At 42.9% G+C, this 21,008-nt stretch overlaps 1 protein-coding gene across 8 annotated transcripts in view; it reads left to right on the forward strand.

The window, feature by feature from the left end:
* PAK3 (p21 (RAC1) activated kinase 3) overlaps positions 1-20,803 on the forward strand; it is a 252,788-nt gene extending 231,985 nt beyond the window's left edge. For all 8 annotated transcript variants that reach the window (XM_070759569.1, XM_070759570.1, XM_070759568.1 and 5 more), the window contains 7 exons: positions 1,804-1,852; positions 5,737-5,849; positions 6,316-6,433; positions 8,517-8,616; positions 14,704-14,900; positions 17,352-17,489; positions 19,416-20,803. In XM_070759569.1, the coding sequence (XP_070615670.1) occupies positions 1,804-1,852; positions 5,737-5,849; positions 6,316-6,433; positions 8,517-8,616; positions 14,704-14,900; positions 17,352-17,489; positions 19,416-19,505 (805 nt within the window). In that variant the 3' untranslated portion in view covers positions 19,506-20,803. The remainder of the gene's footprint in view (positions 1-1,803; positions 1,853-5,736; positions 5,850-6,315; positions 6,434-8,516; positions 8,617-14,703; positions 14,901-17,351; positions 17,490-19,415) is intronic.
* Positions 20,804-21,008: the final 205 nt, after the last annotated feature.

Genomic DNA, 21,008 nt, shown 5'->3' on the forward strand with positions numbered 1-21,008 from the left:
CCAGGCCTGCAGCATATGGATGTCTCCCCCACATCCACAGTCCTTGGGGCAGGAGCTGGGCCAGAGCTAACCCCAACAGTGTGTGATGTTTATTTTAATCACCCTTAGGCGTATAGCTTATTACTGTATTATAATACAATGTTCTTTAAATATAGGAGATACAGAGAGAGAGGGAGGGAGAGAGAGAGAGAGAGAGGCAGAATTTTTGCTCAGTTGATAATCATTCATTCGGTGACCTTCCAAATTACAACAGCACTGAAGAAAAATTGACGTATGACCAGTTTTGCTGCCAGCAGTTTGGCAGTTCGATTCTCACCGTCCCAAGGTTGACTCAGCCTTCCGTCCTTTCAAGGTCGGTAAAATGAGGACCCAGACTTTTGGGGGCAATATGTTGATTCTGTAAACCGCTTAGAGAGGGCTGTAAAGCCCTGTGAAGTGGTATATACTGTAAGTCTAAGTTCTATTGCTGTTGCTATAACCATCACAGCGTTCCCACAGTCATGTGATCAAAATTTAGGCTCTTGGCAACCAGCATGTATTTATTATGGTTGCAGCATTCTGGGCCTTATGATTGCCATTTGCAACCTTCCCAGTTACCTTCTGGCAGATGAGTACTGCCTTCTCCTGATCCTGTAGAAGCTCTTTGATACCCCAAACCACATTATCTTAGTGGATTATCTAGTAATCCCCACCACAAGGCTTGGGTATTGGAGGCATTGTGGGCAATGACTGTTAAGGAATGTGCAGAGTGATCCCTGAGTTGTGAAAGATGCACATACACAAAGGAAACATGGAATTCCAGCAGATATCCAGGAGATATGAGTAATGGTTCAGTCATACACACCAGATATATTAAAGTGTATAAAATAGTATTTACTTTAGCAAATATCATAGTCAAGTTAAACAGTCTAGTCATAAACAGTCAAATCAGTCAATAACTCTCAATACATTAACAATACTACAAGCCTTACTTGTACAACGTACAAATACATAAACCATAATTGAACACACAGTTCTTACTATAGCAAGCAGCAATACCAAACAAAGAAAATAACACAGAGAGAATCACGCTTCTGACACCCTCTTATGGCAGTCTCCACCACCAATCTCTTCAAGCTATAGCATTCATTGTTTATATATTGTCAAGCCCAACTGTTATGTACAATGGCTCCATTCCTTCTTCAGTGGATGCTTTGAATCTGTGGTGGTGTAGAGATGAGAGCTTCTAACATGCGGTGTGCCACAGGGGTCATTTCTTTCTCTCCTGTATTCAACAACTACATGAAATCCCTGGGGAAGGTCATGTGACTGTTTGGGGTACAGCCTGCTGATGATTTCCAACTTTACACAGCCATCCCAGCCTGTAGAGAAGAAGCAGTTGACATCCTTTCTCAGGGTTTCTCAACTTTGGCAATTTTAAGATGTGAAGACTTCAACTCCGAGAATTCTCTATCCAGCAAAAGCTTGGGAAACCATCTCCTATCTTGATGCTTGGAGGCTGAAAAAAGAGAGAACAGGCTGAAGGGAAGAGAATTCAGAGCTTCTAGCACTGATGATGTTACCTAGTTTGGCAATGAAACGTCTGCAAGAAAGTCACCACACTTGGAGATCACTAAGGACTCCGCGGAAGAGTGTTCAGATTCTTTAAACATCTCAATTCAATGTAGAGATGCTAGAATAGATATGACCCACATAATCACATTGGGATAGCAAGCTTGTTGATCTTTCTCCTGTTATTATTAAGTTGTTTTTGTTCTCTGGCTGATGTGTCACATCTTGATTCCCCTTTTTATTTTTCCTCAGGGCTTCGGGTACTGTTTATACAGCAATAGACATTGCTACAGGGCAGGAGGTGAGTGTGATGCCATTTGTTTCAGGGTTATTTTGCTTTGAAACATTGAGGACTTGTTTCTTTTCTGGGTGGAAATCTGATCATCCAAAGATTCTCACTGTTTGGACCACTAACCTAATGATGCAGTTCATGGTTTGCATACAGCTGTTCTGCATATGTCCTAAATGAGATGAAGTCTTATGGGTACAAAGAACAAACCCTTCCTTCCTTCCTTTTCCTTCCTTCCTTCCTTCCTTCCTTCCTTCCTTCCTCTTCCTTCCTTCCTTCCTTCCTTCTTCTTCTTCCTCCCTTCCTTCCTCTTCCTTCCTCCCTTCCTTCCTCTTCCTTCCTCCCTCCCTCCCTTCCTCTTCCTTCCTCCCTCCCTCCCTTCCTCTTCCTTCCTTCCTTCCTCTTCCTTCCTTCCTTCCTTTTTCGGGTACCATGACACCATATACAGTACAGTGATCCCCCGGTTATTGCGTCCCCAACCATTGCGAACAGGGTAATTTGCGAATTTTGAACCCGGAAGTCAAAATACCATCTACGCATGCGTGCCCTTTTTTCTATGGGCACGCATGCGTAGATGGCGCCGGGCAGATCAGCTGCTGGGCGGCTTCCCTGGGTCTTCCCCCTCTTGCTGGCGGGAGGGCGAAGCCCCCCCCAGCACCCGCTCGCCCGCCCTTCGCCCTTCGCTCGCCCACCCGCTCGCCCTTCGCCCTTCGCCCGGCCGGCTCCGATCGTTTTAAAGCAGGCGCGCGTTTTAAAGCAGGCGCGCGTTTTAAAGCAGGCGCGCGTTTTAAAGCAGACGCGCCGTTCTCCGCTGACTTCTAAAGCGGGGAAGTTCGCTAGGAGTCAGCGGAGAACGGCGCGCCTGCTTTAGAAGTCAGCGGAGAACGGCGCGCCTGCTTTAAAACGATCGGAGCTTTCCAATGAGTCCCGAAGACAAACGTCAAACTTCCGCGTTTGTCTTCGGGACTCATTGGAAAGCCGCGCCGGTGTTTTAAAACGTCGCCGCCGACATGGGGGGCTTGCTAGCACCCCCCCAAACCCAGGTTGGGGGTTCGGGGGGTGCTAGCGAGCCCCCCATGTCGGCGGCGACGTTTTAAAACACCCGCGCCGCCCCCAATCTTCGGCTCCTCGCTAGCGCTGCGGAAGTTAAAAACACCATCTGCACATGCGCAGATGGTGTTTTTACTTCCGCAGCGCTACTTCGCGAAAACCCGCTCGTTGCGGGGGGTCCTGGAATGGAACCCTCGCAACGAGCGGGGGATCACTGTATAAGTATATGAACACCTGGTAGATTGTTAAAATCCATCCAAGCCAATTCAGGATAGGGATACCTTCAGTTCTGTCTTGTAACTTCAAGGATGACAAGGAATATCATACTTCATTTAGTACAGCCTTTAAAAAACAGCATTCTCTTTAATGAAAAAAAGTATATCAAGTCATAAGAGAAGAAGATCTGGAAAGATAAGGGAATAAAATATTATCTACTACATGATATACATTGCTCAAAAAATAATAATAAAGGGAACACTTAAGCAACACAATATAAGTCCAAGTAAATCAAACTTCTGTGAAATCAAACTGTCCACTTAGGAAGCAACACTGATTGATAATCAATTTCACATGCTGTTGTGCACATTCAACTTTGTACAAAACAAAGTATTCAATATTTCATTCATTCAGATCTAAGATGTGTTATTTGAGTGTTCCTTTATTTTTTTGAGCAGTATACATTAGGTGCCCAGAGGTTCCGGCATCTATAAATAAATAAACTATAAATAGAACTCATTCTGATAGATTTAAGAAAAAGTTAAAAAGCCAAAAGAACTACATAAAGACTTGTGGAATATTGTGGGTTGGTTGTATCAGAAAGCACAGGTGAGGCAATTTTGCTGTATTGTGTGGATTCTACAGTTTATGGTGTGGTCTCATGTACTTCCAGATTCTACATTAAATGGCTGGAGAAACAGGTGCTAAAATCCAGCTGGTGTGTTAATTAATACAACACTCACCTTTCTAGCCAGGTATTAGAGTGCTTTGGTGAAACATTTCCTACTTAAGGGTTCCATCATTAATTCTTAACAGTTGGATAAAACTTTTGCTTTCCAAAGATATCTGTAGATACCAATTAAAGAAAGATCTCTGTAAAGACCTGAGGTTTTCTATGTAAATGCCCATGGAGGTCAGTTGACTCTTAATTTGAACAATCAATCAATCAATCAATCAATCAATCAAAAAATAGTGGGTCAGATATTTTTAAAGCTTCTCAATGGCATGTAACATATGTAAGATAGTGTGCCATTATTTATATTGACCAAAGGGTGATCTACATATTGATTGATCAAAGCAGAAAATGACATTGAACTTCCTCTAGTTTGGTTTTGACTGAGTTATCATCTCAATACAGGAAGTCCGTGGCTTACAACCACAATAGAGGGCCCAACTTTTTCTTGTTAAATGAGGCATTTGCTAAGTGAGTTTTGCTCCATTTCATTACTTTTCTTGCTACAGTTATTAAGTGAATCACTGCAGTTAGTAAGTTGCTAAACTGGTTGTTAAGTGAATCTAGATAACGCCTGGACTTTGCTTGTCAGAAGGTCTCAGGAAGTAATTACATGACTCTGGGATATGGCAGTCATTATAAATATGAACCAGTATTCAAGCATCTGAATTTTGATCACATGATCAAGGGGATGCTGCAAAAGTCATAATTCACTTTTTTCAGTACTGTTGTAACTTTGAACGGTCACTAAACGAACTGCTGTAAGTCAAGGATTTCCTCTATTTGTCATTTTTCTCACAATTGGGTCAGAATGATCCAAACTGAAAAGGAAGGGTGTTAGGATACAGTTCATAATGATTAACTTCTATACATTAAAATTATATTCTCATACATCAACTTTAATGTCTGCAATGGAATGTGAGAAGGAGGGAAAGGAGGGTCTTAGGGAAAGGAGGTAAGAGATGCTACCTAGAAAACAATCAGAGAAGAAGAGACACAGGAGCCCGCAGTTACTTAACAGACAGATATTATATGCAAAGTATTATTTGGATAGGGAGTCTCTACTCACAGTTGCTCATGCCCTTATCACCTCGAGGTTCAACTACTGCAATGCTCTCTACATGGGGCTACCTCTGAAGAGTGTTTGGAAGCTTCAAATCGTGCAAAATGCAGTCGCGAGAGTGGTCATGGGCCTCCAAGGCATCCCCATATTTCTCCAACACTCTGCGGACTGCATTGGTTGCTGATTGGTTTCTGGACACAAAGTGTTGGTAATGACCTATAAAGCCCTTTATGGCATTGGGCCAGACTACTTGCGGGACCACCTCCTGCCGTATGAGTCCCAGTGACCGATTAGGTCCCACAGAGTCGGCCTTCTCCAGGTCCTGTCAGCCAGACAATGTCGTTTGGCGGGCCTAGGGGAAGAGCCTTCTCTATGTTTGTCCCGACCCTCGGGAATCAGGTCCCCCGTGGAAATTCGCACTGCCCCCACCCTCCCTGCCTTCCAAAGACTCACCTGTATGTCGCCAGGCTTGGGGCAATTAGGTTTCAGCCCCCTGGACAACGAAATGAGATTGAACTGGTATGATTGATTTTATTTATTTATTAGATTTGTATGCCGCCCCTCTCCAAAGACTGGATTTTTACATTGTAATTTTAAATTTAATTAGATTTGCCGTTGTACTGTATTATATGCTGTGAGCTACTCTGAGTCCTTGGAGAAAGGCGTCATACAAATCTAATACATCAATAAAAAACAAATAAAGTGGTGTAAATACACATTTTAATGTTGCCATTGCCGTAATCTTCCAGCTCTTACTCTGGAGGGTTTATTATATAATAACTGTATTATTTTTCTTGTTCCCTCCCTCTTGTTTTGGGGATAATATAATTCCAGGTGGCAATAAAGCAGATGAATCTGCAGCAACAACCCAAAAAGGAATTAATAATCAATGAAATTCTGGTCATGAGGGAAAATAAGAATTCCAACATTGTGAACTATTTAGATAGGTAAGTAACCCCAAGCGTTGCTTTCTTTCATCACTTTTTACTGATTTCTGTTATTGTTAGAAACACTGTAGGAAGAGAACAGCATTGGCCTATGATAACAAACCTTCCAACGAAATTTTAATAAATTTAGGAAAAGACATAAGCCGCCCCGAGTCCTTGGAGAGGGGCGGCATTGAAATCCAATAAATAAATAAATAAACTTTCATGAGTTCAAAACTCCCTAAAATGTGTTAATCAGAAAAGGTCCTACCAAATTTCTTCAAAAGTTTACTGTTGGAAAGTTTATACTAACTTTCAGTGAGATGCTGGTTGATTAGGAAGCACCTTTATTGATACAATAATACTGCAACATTATTGTAAATCTCTTTTAAGAGACTCTTATCCTGAAATGTTTTAATTTTGGGGTGGTTTGCTGCAAAATACTGGCCTATAACTTTACAAATGCATCCTATTTCTTTTTTTTCAGTTACCTTGTTGGAGATGAACTCTGGGTTGTAATGGAGTATTTGGCTGGGGGTTCCTTGACAGATGTGGTTACAGAAACGTGCATGGATGAAGGACAAATTGCTGCTGTCTGCAGAGAGGTAAGAGATACTGTGCCGAGAACATATCATAGTGGATATCTTTATGATAAAGTAAATCTTCCCTTTTAAAACAATAATTCCATGACTTACTAAAGTAGGAGTCTGCTGAAACTATTTCTGTTCCAGTGTGCTATCACTGTCAAGACATAATTTCTGCCTGACGAGCCAGTTGAGCAGCAAGGAAAGAGAAAAACACACACAGAGACTGGAGGTTTCCGAAACACAAAATATGTTGCTTTACAAATTGGCTGAGAGCTGCAATGATGGCAGCAGAATGTCTTTTTATGACCAAAAGATCGGCGTTATCTGCCAAGCCGATAACGAATGTCTCAAACCCCCCAGGGTTTGTAAATAATTCCTCCAAACTGGGCTGCAGCAAAGGTACTCACTCTATTGTTGAAGAGCTACAGTCTTTCAAAACACAATTGTCCAAAACTGGGCTTTCTCCAAGGATGCAAGATGCTGGTTTAGAGACAGAACTCCGGATCTGTTTCATTGTCTCTGTTAAACCACGAACGATAACTCCTGCAAACAGCTCTCCCACAAAACCTCATCTTTGGAGCCTGCTGCAGGATTCCCTAATTCCAGCTGTGATTAAGATCTTCTTATGCGTCTGCGCAGCTGCTCCTGTCTTCCCATAATCCTGCATACCTGCACATTGAGGATAGGGTTATTAATCACTCCCTCCTCATCTGACCCAGACGAGGCTCTAACTGGGGGTTCCACAGGCACTGCAGGAGTCCCCACCTCTACCTCTCCAGCACCTTCACCTTCCATCTCTCCTTCCCCTTCTCTGTCTGAACCCTACGAGAGCCACACAGGTCTCCGATGCTCCGACGGTTCAAAATCTGTTACTAGAGGAGCTGGCCATGAGTCAACTACAACAACAATAATAGTTTCTCACAGTTGTACTATCAACTGTCCAGTTGGGGAATCTAGAAAAAGAAACTCCTGGGACATTATTTTACCAAGAGTATAAACTTTACTGAATAAATCCACATTGGCACAGAAGAAGTGAAACCAGCTCCGGGATCCTCATATAATTCCCCCTTTCTCTATGGGCCACCCACAGTCCTTTGCATCCACCAATCACTTCTGTTTATTTTGTTTTGAGAACCCGCCAACCATTGCTATGGTCTCTGCTCTGGGTATCCTTGAGGAGCAGAGTGATGTCTCCCTGGAATCAATGATGCTTGGAGGCCATCCCCCCACCAGTCTTGCATTCCAATCAACCAGCCCCCCCCCCCCCGCCCCATTCTTTGTCAAGCTGCGAGCAAAATGGAATATAGGTGAAAGACTGAATTAGTCTTGATATGCACTATTTTTGATATGTAATTGGAAATACAGAATTTGGAAATACAGAACAACAGAGTTGGAAGGGACCTTGAAGGTCTTCTAGTCCAACCCCCTGCTTAGGCAGGAAACCTAACACCACTTCAAACAGATGGCTATCCAACATCTTCTTAAGAACTTCCAATGTTGGAGCATTCACAACTTCTGGAGGCAAGCTGTTCCATTGGTTAATTGTTTTAACTGTCACGAAATGTCTCCTTTGTCCTAAGTTACTTCTCTCCTTGATTAGTTTCCACCCATTGCTTCTTATTCTACCTTCAGGTGCTTTGGGGAATAGGTTGACTCCCTCTTCTTTGTGGCAGCCCCTCAGATACTGAAACACTGTTATCATGTATCCAGCCTAGATGCTCATTCAGACTACTTTATGGCAAGGAAACTATGTGATTAATGAATATGTGGCTTTTCCCCTTTTATTTACATTGTCAAGTCCGGGTTGATTTCTAGCAACTGCTTGGACTTATGCTTGGATAAAATTGAGGAATTGTGTGGTGGTTGACCAGAATTTTGAAAGTAACTTTCCATCTGGTAGGAAAAAGAAAATTAATGGTCCTAAAACAAAGTTGAAGTATATTCTTAGACAGAACCTGCTCACGCCCCTTTGTAATCCACAACTCACCATTATTTTGAAAGTAGTACCCCTCCCTGCCTCTCCAGTGTGTTAAAAGATTGCTCTTTATTTGTACTTTTCCCTCTTTAAACAATCCTCTTGTGTTACTATTGCTGTTGTTAGTGCCTGCAAGCATTGGACTTCTTACACTCAAACCAAGTGATCCATAGAGATATCAAGAGTGATAACATACTTCTTGGGATGGATGGATCTGTGAAACTCAGTAAGTACCCTCTCTGCTTCTTGTCCTATCTGTTCTACCTCGACAGCTATTGCTTTCTCTGAGAAGAGGGTGGCAAAAAAATCTCCTTCTGCAAATATTTTTTTCTTCTAAGATTAAATTACAGCATGAAACAGAAATTTGATTGGATTGATCTCACAATTTTTGTAAGAATATCAACAATTGCTTAAGAGATCATCTATCACTGGGTATTTTGTGAATTGATGTAATGGGCAAAAAGAATAATCTTGAGGAAGAAGAGAAAGAGTTGCAATTGTCAGATGAAAGAAATTGGAGTCTGGGACAAAACAGTAACCTAAGAAAACATCTCAAGCAAGACCCTCATTAGTTCTCGTGAATACAAAGAGAGAGAGGCAGGAAGCACACTCAGGCCTGAAAGACTCTTTTATTATAACGATACAATAAAAATATTTTTCGTGTTCATACCTTGGGTTTCCTGGTTTGGTCTACCTTGAAGGTCTGGCATCAGTCTTGTAAGTTTCAATATGCTTCCTTGTGGTGGAACCACTGACTGAAGTAGAAGAGGCCCTAGAAGAGAATAATAATAATAATTAATAATAATTTATTAGATTTCTATGCCGCCCCTCTCCGAGGATTCGGAGCGGCTCACAACAATAAAACACCATATACAAATCCAATGTTAAAACAGTCTTTTAAAAAAAACCTATTAAAACAATCATACAGCCCAAACACACCATCCATAAAGTCAAAGGCAGCTAAGGATATATCAATTCCTCCATGCCTGGTGACATAGATGAGTTTTCAAAGGTTTGCGAAAGGCAAGGAGGGTGGGGGAGCTGATTCCAGAGGGCCGGGGCCACCACAGAGAAGGCTCTTCCCCTGGGTCCCGCCAGACGGCATTGTTTCGTCAACGGGACCCGGAGGTATTCTGGTCTGATGCCATGTAGGGCTTTATAGGTCCTTTGAATTGTGACCGAAAAAGTGCTGGCTGCAGAGTGATGACAAAACATGGGCATATCTGGGAATGCCCATGATAGCTCTTGCTGCCTCATTCTGCACGTTCTGAAGTTTCCAAATACTTTTCAAAGGTAGCCCCATGTAGAGAGCATTGCAGTAGTCGAACCCCGAGGTGATGAGGGCATGAGTGACTGTGAGCAACGACTCCCGGTCTAAATAGGGCCGCAACTGGTGCACCAGGCGAACCTGGGCAAACGCCCTCCTCGCCACAGCTGAAAGATCATTCTCTAATGTGAACTATGGATCGAGGAGGACGCCGAAGTTGCGGACCCCCTTCCGAGGGTGTCAGTAAATCCCTCCCCAGGGTGATGGACAGACAGATGGAATTGTTCTTGGGAGGCAAAACTGACAGCCACTCCATCTTGTCAGGGTTGAGTTTGAGCCTGTTGACACCCATCCAGACCCCAACAGTCTCCAAGCACTGGCACATCACTTCCACTGCTTCACTGACTGGACATGAGGTGGAGATGTACTGATGATACCTCACTCCATGCCCCTGGATGATCTCGCCCAGCAGTTTCATGTAGATATTAAATAGCAGGGGGGAGAGGACCAACCCCTGAGGCACCCCACAAGGGAGAGACCTAGAGGTCGACCTCTGACCCCACACTAACACCGACTGCAACCGGCCGGAGAGGTAGGAGGAGAACCACTGAAGGAAAGTACCTCCCACTCCCAACCCCTCCAGCCGGCACAGAGGGATACCATGGTCGATGGTATCAAAAGCCGCTGAGAGTTCGAGAAGCACCAGGACAGAGGACAAGCTCCTGTCCTGGGCCCACCGGAGATCATCCATCAGCATGACCAAAGCAGTTTCCATGCTGTAGCCGGGCCTGAATCCTGACTGTTGAGGGCCTAGATAATTGGCTTCTTCCAAGGACCACCACCTTCTCAACAACCTTCCCCATAAAGGGAAGGTTGGAGACTGGACGATAGTTATTAAGCACAGCTGGGTCCAGGGAAGGCTTCTTGAGGAGGGGGTGCAAAAGTGCCTCCTTGTAAGAAGCCGGGAAGGAACCCCTCCCCAAAGAAGCATTGACAATCTCCCGGACCCAGCTCTGTGTCACCTCTTGGCCGGCTGAAACCAACAAAGAGGGACACGGATCCAGGAAGCAGGTGGCGGAACTTGCAGCTCCAATGGCCTTGTCCACTTCATCAGGTGTCACCAAGTCAAACTCCACCCCGACAGATGGACAAGGACAGGCCCCAGTCACCTCCAAACTCCTCGGCACTGCTCTGCAAGGGCTCCCCAACTCCCCCCGGATTCAGAAGGGAGCGAGTCACCCTAAACAGAGCAGCTGGGCGGGATTCCACTGATGCAATCAAGGCAGCATGGTACGTGCATCTTGCCGCCTTGAGCGCCACTTTGTAAGTCTTAATGTGAGCTCTTACAAGTGTTCGGTCGGATTCGGATTTACTCTTCCTCCATTGCTTCTCTAGACTTCTGGCGTTTCAACTCCTGGAGCTCCTCGTTGAACCATGGAGCTCTATGGGGTCTAGTGCCGTGGAGAGGTCACAATGGTGCAATCCGGTCAAAAGCCTCTGTCCCAGCCTTTTTCCAGGCCACAGCAAGAGACTCTGCCAAACTGTGTATAAGGGAATCTGGTATACTGTAACCCCAAGCGCCCTCTGAAAGCCCTCTGGGTCCATTAGGTATCTGGGGCAGAATCACCTAGTCGGTTCCGCCTCCTGAGAAGGTCAAAAGAAGCCAGTTCAGAGGCAGAAACATTTGAGGTCAAACCCTTTGGTCTATATCTGCCATTCCCATGGGAATTCAGAAAGTCTAGCAAGATTCTTGTAAATGGATAATCAAAACTGAAGAAACCTACCTGACCCATTCTCAGAGCTGTTCTGGTTGTTTGTGCCTGATTCCCGCTTTATCTTCAAGAGAAGTAAGGAAGATCATATCCGAGATGCTTTTTCAAATTGTTTTCTCCTCTGGACTCAGACTTCTTTTATCTGATGTCTTGCTTGCGACTCTTTTTCCTCTTCTCAAGAGTATTCCTTCTGCTCATTGTTCATTCATTCATTCATTCATTCATTCATAGCACAAAGAGTTGGCCTTCTTCAGGGTCCTCTCAACTAAGCAGTACATGTTGATTGAGCCACAGGGGAGGGCCTTCTCTGTGGCCGCCCCGGTTCTATGGAATCAACTCCTCCCCCACACCCGATATCCTTACTGCTCCCACCCTGCTGGCTTTCTGTAAGGCCACAAAGACCTGTTTATGCCAGCAGGCCTGGGGGCCCTGAATCCACAACTAGATTGGCCAAGTGTATGAATGGTATGTATGCATGCTGTTGAGTTAGTCTATTACAAGTTTTAATTAGGGTTTTAGAGCTTAGATTGCGTATTTTTGACTTCTTTTTATTGTTTTTTGTAATTTATATAGTTGTAAGCCGCCCTGAGTCCTTTGGGATTGGGCAGCATGGAAGGCAAATAAAATAAAATAAATAAATAAAATTATCTATCTATCTATCTATCTATCTATCTATCTATCTCCTGAAACTCAGGGCGGCTTGCAGCAAATTATGCACAACATATTAGAAATCTATCAATAAAATCTACCTTAAAATACTATCCTAAAACTCCATGCTAAAAATCAATCCATCACATCCATACATACATTCACTCATTGGCTGGGCTAGATATGAGAGATTCATTCAAGCCTGTCTGCAAAGGTGGGTCTTCCTAATGGAAGACGGGGAGAGTGGGGGTGGTGCGGATCTCCAGAGGGAGTTTGTTCCATAGGGTTGTGGCTGCCACAGAGAAGGCTCTTCCCCTAGGTTCCGCCAGACAGCATTGTCTGGCTGATGGGACCTGGAGGAGGCCGACTCTGTGGGCCCTGGCCGGTCACTTGGATACATGAGGCAAAAGACCTGGCACTCTGAATTATGGGATTCAGCCATCTGGATATTATTACTATAGATTTAAAGACCAGATGAGTCACTCCACCATTTGGATTTCATCGACTAGCTTGATTTAATATTGCTCTTGTATCTCTTATTTAGTTTGATCATTGTTTTGCACTGTTTTATACATCCCGAAATATATGATTATAGCTACAAGAGAATTAATTAAGGCCTGGTAGCACTGATTTCCAAGCTTAATGGATCACTAAACATGGCAGAAATGAACAGTTGGAATATTGGAACCAACCCAAGAAATTTAAGACAACAAAGGGTGCAGTTAAACTCCATTTTAAAGGCTGGGCAATATGTAAAATGATAGACACATGAGTGTATCTGTATCAATAGGGATTGGTGCCAAAAGGATACTTAACTTATTTTTCTGAATGTAATACAGTCAATCTTACAATACTTTCAGTTGTTCATTTATAAAGCATTAAAAAAAAACACAACACCATGCTTACTCAAAGGAATGAAATAAAATAACAAATTATAAAATCAAAGACTTTGGCACCGTCAGCACGTTTAGGCATCATGCAACACCTTAAGGCTGGGTTGGGCAATTAGTTTTCCCAAAGGGGCGTATGAGAAATGGACTTTGGTGGAGGGCCGAATCAGTAGGCAGAACTGTCCCAAAGCTGCTCTTTCCAAAAGGCAACTGGATTTTTCTTGGTTTATTTTCTTTAAAAAAATGTTTTGCTTCTCATTCTGAGAAGCTTTTTCAAAGTAGATAAAACAAGAAAGTCCAGTTGCCTTTTGGAAATGGAACCTTTGAGACAGTATGATTTAAAATTCTCCTGGACAATTGCAGAAATGGTATAGGGCAGGGATGGTGAACCTTTTTTTTGGTTTGCATGACAAAAGGTGTGTGTGTGTGTGTGTGTGTGTGTGTGTGTGTGTGTGCTAACATGCGTGAGTGTGCACAGGACTTTCTGAAATCTGGTAGGCAATGGTGGGTTCCTACCAATGTGGTCCAGACAGCCACACTAGTAGGAACCCACTGAATTTTCTGTGATTTTTTTTCCTGGCATCATGTCAGAAGAAGCCCCACTACCACCACCCATCATAAGAACCAGTGATGGGCTCCTACGGGTACGGTCAGGTGCACAGTACCAGTAGCAAAATTTTGGTCAGGTATACAGTACAGGTAGCAAAATTTTGAACCCCCCCCCCCTTTTTTCCCCCCCTTCTGGGCTCTGGGTCTGTTTTTCCTATCGCAGTAAATGAGGTTGAATGTATATAATTTTAGAAGAGCTCTGCATGCATGTGCGTACATACACTTTATATAGTAGATAATCATGGGTGGGCTACTGCCCAGATGGGGAAGAAAGCAGTGGGGTAGCGAAAATGGAGCTCAAGAGCACCCAATTTGCACTGAAAGATGCTGAAACAAAATGCATAAGCCACACCCACAGTGTGGTAGTAAAAATTTTGTTAGCCCATCACTGATAAGAACAGAAGAACCTAAGAAGAGCCATGCTGAATCAGGCCAGAGCCCATCGAGTCCAGCATTCTGTCACACAGTGGGCCACCAATTATGCACTGGGGTCAAGGGAAAGTGAGGGTTTTGCCTTCTCTTTCTGCCCATGGTACCCAAGGGAATCTTGCCTGCCTCAACCAACCAAGGTGTCACTTGGACATCCATTTCAATAACCACCGATACACCTGTATCACCAATATACCATCTTAATACCAACCTTTATTCTTTGTCCGAGACATAGCTGAGGGCTTCTTCCATGTAGAGACGCTGGAAAAAAATAGTGGAAAATTCAGTGGGTCCATACCAATGCAGATCTGTGGACCTCATCGGTATAAACTCACCACTGCTGATAGGTGGGGGGGGGGGGGGGATGGCCAAACAGGCAAACCAGAATTGCGTTTTTCCGAACTTCCAGTTCGTCAGTTGGGGGATTTTTTTTGCCTTTGGACTTCCCTGAAGCATCTAGAGGATGAAATGGCTGGCGCATTAGAGCTGAAGCATGGAAAAGTCTCATGTGCTCTCCCATATGGCTCCGCGTGTGATCTGTGGCACGCGTACCACCGGTTCGCCATCACAGATATAGGGTCTCCTGCTTGAGCAGTGGGTTGGACTAGAAGACCTTCAAGGTCCCTTCCAACTCTATGTTATGTTCGATGATCAGTATGGTTTCCTCAGTAATGACTTCTCTTTTCTGTTACCTGCAGCTGATTTTGGCTTCTGCGCTCAGATAACTCCTGAACAGAGCAAGCGGAGTACAATGGTGGGGACGCCTTACTGGATGGCTCCTGAAGTGGTCACAAGGAAAGCGTACGGCCCCAAAGTGGACATTTGGTCTTTAGGAATCATGGCAATAGAAATGGTAGAAGGAGAGCCTCCATATCTCAATGAGAATCCTCTCAGGGTAAGATCAACATTTGACCCTGTTGTGTTTGAGTCCTTCCAAAACCCGAGAGCATCATGGAAGTCATTGGAGTATACATTTAGAGTAGAATAGAATCAGAGGTGGGTTCGTACAGGAGCGGTCCCGGTGCGCCACTCCGATTGCACAATTTGCACATGACGGCTCCTATGCTGTCTTCGCCGGTCCGTGTGTGGCACCATCTTTTTTTCCTAATTTTTAGCAGGTTTTTTGCTCTCTGAGCATGCACAGAAGGAAAATCGTCCTTCTGTGCATGCACGGAAGCAAAATCGCATGAAACATCCTGATGTACATGGAGTGCACTGGTAGGGAAAAAATGGGAAAAATTGGGAAAAATTGCTTCTTGTTACAAACTTTTCTACTTAAGAACCTGGTCACGGAACGAATTAAGTTCGTAAGTAGAGGTACCACTGTACTGAGATAACAGCCCATGAATTCCTTCTTCTATCAATGGGTAATGCCAGATTTGCTTAACAAGTGCATGAACCCTGCTGTTCTGTTCGGGTCGTATGCGACCCGAAGCCAAGTTTGAGTCCCTGTAAAAAATTTTCCCTGCATATCTGAAACTTGAAATTTCATGACTTTTCATCATTTCAGGGGTTCTCTCTATGAGAATTTTTTTTGGGGGGGTGGGGGGCTTAGTTTTTGCTGGGCAAAAAAAGTTACACTTCTTCTGTTCCCGGGTCACCCTGACCCGGAGCGAAAACTCTTCATTTGCAGTGCTTATGTTTAGTCTTTTTGAAAGCTTTTTTCACTTGGAAAGTAGTCTGAACATTTCTGCACACAATGATATGAAAATTGAAATGAAAAAAGTAAATCTTATTGGTATATTTTGCTGCTATAATCCATGCCCCCCCCCCGTTTTTGTGAAAGTTTTTTCAATTTATGGATAGTTTTGCTTGCAAAATGCATTCTATTTTACTGAAGTTGGTGTGGGATTGGTAGCTTGAACATTTCTGAATATAAGAAAAATATAAAGGAACTGAAAAAAATGATTCTTACTGGTTTTTTAACATCAGAAATAAGGCCTCCCTCCCCCCTCGGCTGCTTGCAACCATTTTCACTTTATATTTTTTTATGTTCCAAATCCAAAATATTCTTTAAAATCTTAGGCATTCATTTACTCAATTTAACAATGCTGATCATCAAAAAAATATTTTTGGGGTGGTGGCTAATTGTTTTCTGGGCAAACAAAAATCATCACTTCGAGTCTGTTTCTGTTCGTATATGACCGGACCAAAAAGATTTTTTTTAGGTACTTGAATTTGATCTTTTTGAAAACTTTTTCAACTGGAAAACTAGTTTGAACATTTATGAACATAATGATATGAAAATTGAACTGGAAAAATTGAGACTTATATTTTTATTTTGATCAAAAAGCCCCTCCCCCATCCTTTCTGAATTTCGTGTCAATTTATATTTTTTAAGGCTACAAATCCCTAAGGAATTTCCCCCCAAAAGGTTTGATATACTAAATTGAACAGTCCTGAACATAAGAAAAATATAAATGAACTGAAAAAAATGGTTCTTATTGGTTTATTTTTGCCACAAAAGGGCCACCCCCCCTTGGCCTTGCTGTGTGCCATTATTGTCACTTTTTATACATATTTGGCTAGAAATATTTGGAATATCCTTTTGAAACAATCCTGAACATAAGAAAAATAGAAATGAACTGAAAAAAAATGATTCTTATTGGTTTATTTTTGAATATAAAACCATATTGTCTTATACTTGAGTATAATCCTACTCGAGTATAAGCCTATTTGAGTATAAGCATGGGGGCCCATTTATGTGCAAAATAAACCAATATGCATCAATTTTTCCAGTTCAATTTTCATATCATTGTGTGCAGAAATGTTCCAAGCTACCAATCCCAGACCAACTTTAGTAAAATAGAATGGATTTTGCAAGCAAAACTATCCATAAATTGAAAAAACTTTCACAAAAATGGGGGGGGGGAGGCACATTTATGTGCAAAATAAACCAATAAGGATTAATTTTTTCAGTTCAATTTTCATTCCATTGTGTGCAGAAATGTTCAAAACTGTTTCCAGGTGAAAAAAGCTTTCAAAAAGACCAAATATAAGTACCTAAAATGATCAATTTGCAGTCCAGGTCAAATAGACCCGGGAACATAAGATTAGGGAGTTTTTTCGAACAGAACAGCAGGGTTAACAGCTGCAGTGGTTCACTTAACAAGGGTGCCAAAGGAGGTAATAAAATCAGCTGCAACTCAATTAACAATATCCTTCCTTAGCCACAGAAATGCTGATCCGAGCTGTGGCTCTAAGTCGCATTTTGCTTTTATGTGCTCATATAAAAAAAGAGAATATTGGTGTAACAAGGCGCATCTGACTATCTGCCTAAATAAAAGAGAAGGTGGAACAGTTGCCTTCGCGGGATTGATTCAATTTGTTTATTTTTATCTCTCAGGCCTTGTATTTGATAGCTACCAACGGGACACCAGAACTCCAGAATCCCGAAAGACTTTCTGTGGTTTTTCGGGACTTTTTGAACCGCTGCCTTGAGATGGATGTTGACAGACGAGGGTCTGCGAAAGAACTCTTGCAGGTAAATGAAGAAAAAGCTTAATCTTTCGACAAAGCATAGCTCTTATGGAGATTCTCTCTGATGGGGCAAGCTGCTCATAAATGTTGCCCCCTTGTATGGTTACTCACATTTGATACATCAGGGCAACAGGGCCCATGGAGAAAGGAGAAAAGATTAAAAAGTCAAGGTGCATGGTTGCAACAGCCATCCTGATTTATTTTTTTCATGCCTTTGCATCATTGGTTTATGTGGGGACCCAGATGGAAAAAGTCCATTGTCTTGAAAACTATGGGAACTGTCTAGATGAGGCTGTAACGTTTGCAATTACAGCTGGATTTGTTTTTAATTTGCAAACTGATCTCCTGCTAAAAGGGTCACATCAATTTGCGCTCCTGTTAAATAGGCACGTAGACCATGCAGAAATGTCCATTAAATTTCCACATGTTTTAAAGAGATCCGTTTCAGTTTGATATTTCCACTCAATTTATGGATTCACAAGATCTCTTTGAAGAGCTGTTCCGATCACTTTTGAACCTAATCCTTAGAGCTGTGGCCCAGCTCTAAGTCATGTGCCCTGGTGGCGAACCTATGACGTATCGGAGGACATGAGAGACTTTGCCATGTTTCAGCTCCAGTGCGCACTTGGGAAAGTCTGTTCCATCCTCCAGACCCTTCAGAGAAGCTTCCCTGGAGCCCTGGAGGCAAAAATATCTACCAACAGACAAACTGGAACTTCAGAAAAATGCACTTCCGGTTTGCCGTTGTGCTGTTTTTTGTACTCTGGAGGGTTCAGGGAAGCTTCCTGAAGCCCTAGAGTGCAAAAACAACCAAATGGGCAAACCGCAAGTGCATTTTCTGAACTTCTGGTTTGCCATTTTGCTGTTTTTTGCACTTTGAAGTTTCAGGAAGCTTCCCTAAACCCTCCAGAGGGCAAAAAACAGCACAACAGCAAAATGCAAGTGCGTTTTCCCAGACTTCCGGTTTGTCCATTTGGGTATTTTTTTCAGCTACCAGGCTTCAGAAAGAACTGTGCACATGCGTAGAGGTCAAGGCAGGGAGTGCGCATGCGTGGGGGTGGAGGGAAGAGGTGTGGGCACATGTATGTCTGCACATTCATACACACCCTTTTTGGCACGTGAACCAAAAAAGGTTCACCATCACTGTCCTATACTGTATGTTTTTGGGTTAAATTTGCTTCCTGCACAGCATCCGATGATCAATTTCCTCTAAAATTCCTTTTGCATGCTAGGGAGAAAAAACATGAAATTGAATGCATCATGATCCATTTTCTTTGGTTGATTTCCCAACTAATAAATTATTATTATTACTATTACTATTACTATTACTACTACTACTACTATTATTATTATTATTACCAATAGATTTAGATACCACTTCATAGTGAGAGTGTACAAAAAGCTAGTAAATGGGCAGCCAAACTACTACAGATAGTCCTTGACTTGCAACAGTTTGCTTAGTGACCATTCAAAGTTACAACAGCACTGAAAAATGTAACTTACAATAGCTTTTCACAGTTACGACTATGCAGCATCCCCATGGTTGTGTGATGAAAATTCAGATGCTTGGCAACTGGTTCCAGTTTATGACCGTTGCTGGGTCCCAAGGTCACGTGACCCACTTTTGAGACTTCTTGACAAGCAAAGTCAAATGCAGAAGCCAGATTCACTTAACAACCAGGTTGCTAACTTCTCAACTGCAGTGATTCACTTAACCATTGTGGCAAGAAAGGTCATAAAATTGGACAGAACTCAGTCAACGTGTCTCACGTAGCAGTGGAAACAAGTTGAGGACTACTTCTATTCTGCATTAGCGTTTTAGTTTTCTGGCTAATGTGACAATACCATATATTACATAGATAAATAATTTGCCTACCTGTCTCACTGTCGCAGTTCCCCAATGGATAAATTATTTTCTTTTTCCTTCCAGCACCCGTTTCTAAAACTGGCCAAGCCACTGTCCAGCCTGACCCCCTTGATTATTGCTGCAAAAGAAGCTATAAAGAACAGTAGCCGCTAGTCTCTCGAATAGCACAGGCCCGTTCTTTTCTTCTGGCAGGACTGAACACCAGACCAACAAACTCTCTCACACATCTTGGACTCTGCTGTGGCCGGACGGGCAGGCAATGTGGGCGGCATTGTCACCGCCAGTGGGGGAAGGGAAGTGGGGATGACCTGCCCCACCGCCCGAGAGGAGGCGCCACCGATCACATCATCTCTTCTTTCCACTCTGAGAACCCCTTAATTTATTTCTGAGGTAAATGGAAGCTTTGGGAGCAGAAGTTAGACTGGGACGTTTCTTTTGCTCCGTGCGGTGTTTCTAGGGGATCACAGCACTGCATGACTCAACTCACTGGGACCTCACACACACATTAAAAAAGCAGCTCTCCTTTCATTATTATTTTTTTTGGTTTGGCTTTCTGCTTCCCCTTAACCAGGAAGAATCCAAACTCTCCACTAGCTCCTGGTCAGCTGGCTTTCATTCGAAGGACAGGAGAATCACAAAGGAAGGCTTGCTTTATTTAACCAAAAGAAAAAGGAAGCGATGATGACGATGACAATAAACCCAGAAAGTTGATCAATCACATCATCTTCTTGTGTGTGTGGCTGTTATCCTTTGGAATAGATGAGGCAGAGAGCAAGCATTTGCAGTCCTGAGAGAGTCTAAAAGAGAACAATGTTGTTATGTTGACAATGTCACCTTGACATCATAGTGATGATGTCACAATGCATATTGGTGCTTTTGTGTCGATGAGGTTCTTTTTTTCCCCTCCCCCCCAAATTATAAAAAGAAAAAATGTTGACCTAGAGAAAGGAACAGCGTAAGCTGACTTGGACTGAATGGCAGAACTGCTTTTCACATCTGGCAATAGGAATCGATCCTGCAAAGGTGCCTCTCCTCTTCTCCAAGAATCCTGTGCACTTCTTCCGCAGAGCAGCCCCTGAGGCTCATTTCTCTCCAAGGCCGCTGTATTCCACATTCTGGAGGGTCAGGTCCACTCCCTATTTTCAGTAAAACAGGATTTGGGAAGGGGATACATGCTGAGGCATCTGTCCAACTTTTGAGAGCTCAGAAGGAGAAAGATTTAAAAAGGTGCATTGCCAGAGAAACGGTTCAGCCACAGAGAGCATGACAAATGCAGCAATACATAATCTGACTTTCCCCCCGAGCCTGTTGAACTGTGACCTAACCTACAAAGCATTGAATCTGGAATTTCGGAACTCCCTGTATTGCTGAAATCTAGCAATTACTGTGAATATCTGTTGATGAAGCAAAATAGCTTTGATTAAACAAATTTGTGTTGATGTTTCTTCCAATCTGAGTATGATATATCTGGTTCTCCCCCCCCCCTTTCCTAAACACATGAGCCATTAAAAATAAGTTGATGTTGGTTTTCCAGCTATCTTAACTATCCTGTATTTCTCTCCAAAGCATTGTAAGCATTTATTGATGGTTTCTATGCATCACTCTGTTTTCAAGTAGTAGAATAAGCCAGGTTACTTTTTTTTGGTCAGTTGGCCA

The sequence above is a fragment of the Erythrolamprus reginae genome, chromosome 8 (genome assembly GCF_031021105.1).
Source record: "Erythrolamprus reginae isolate rEryReg1 chromosome 8, rEryReg1.hap1, whole genome shotgun sequence".
NCBI classification, from domain to species: Eukaryota; Metazoa; Chordata; class Lepidosauria; order Squamata; family Dipsadidae; genus Erythrolamprus; species Erythrolamprus reginae.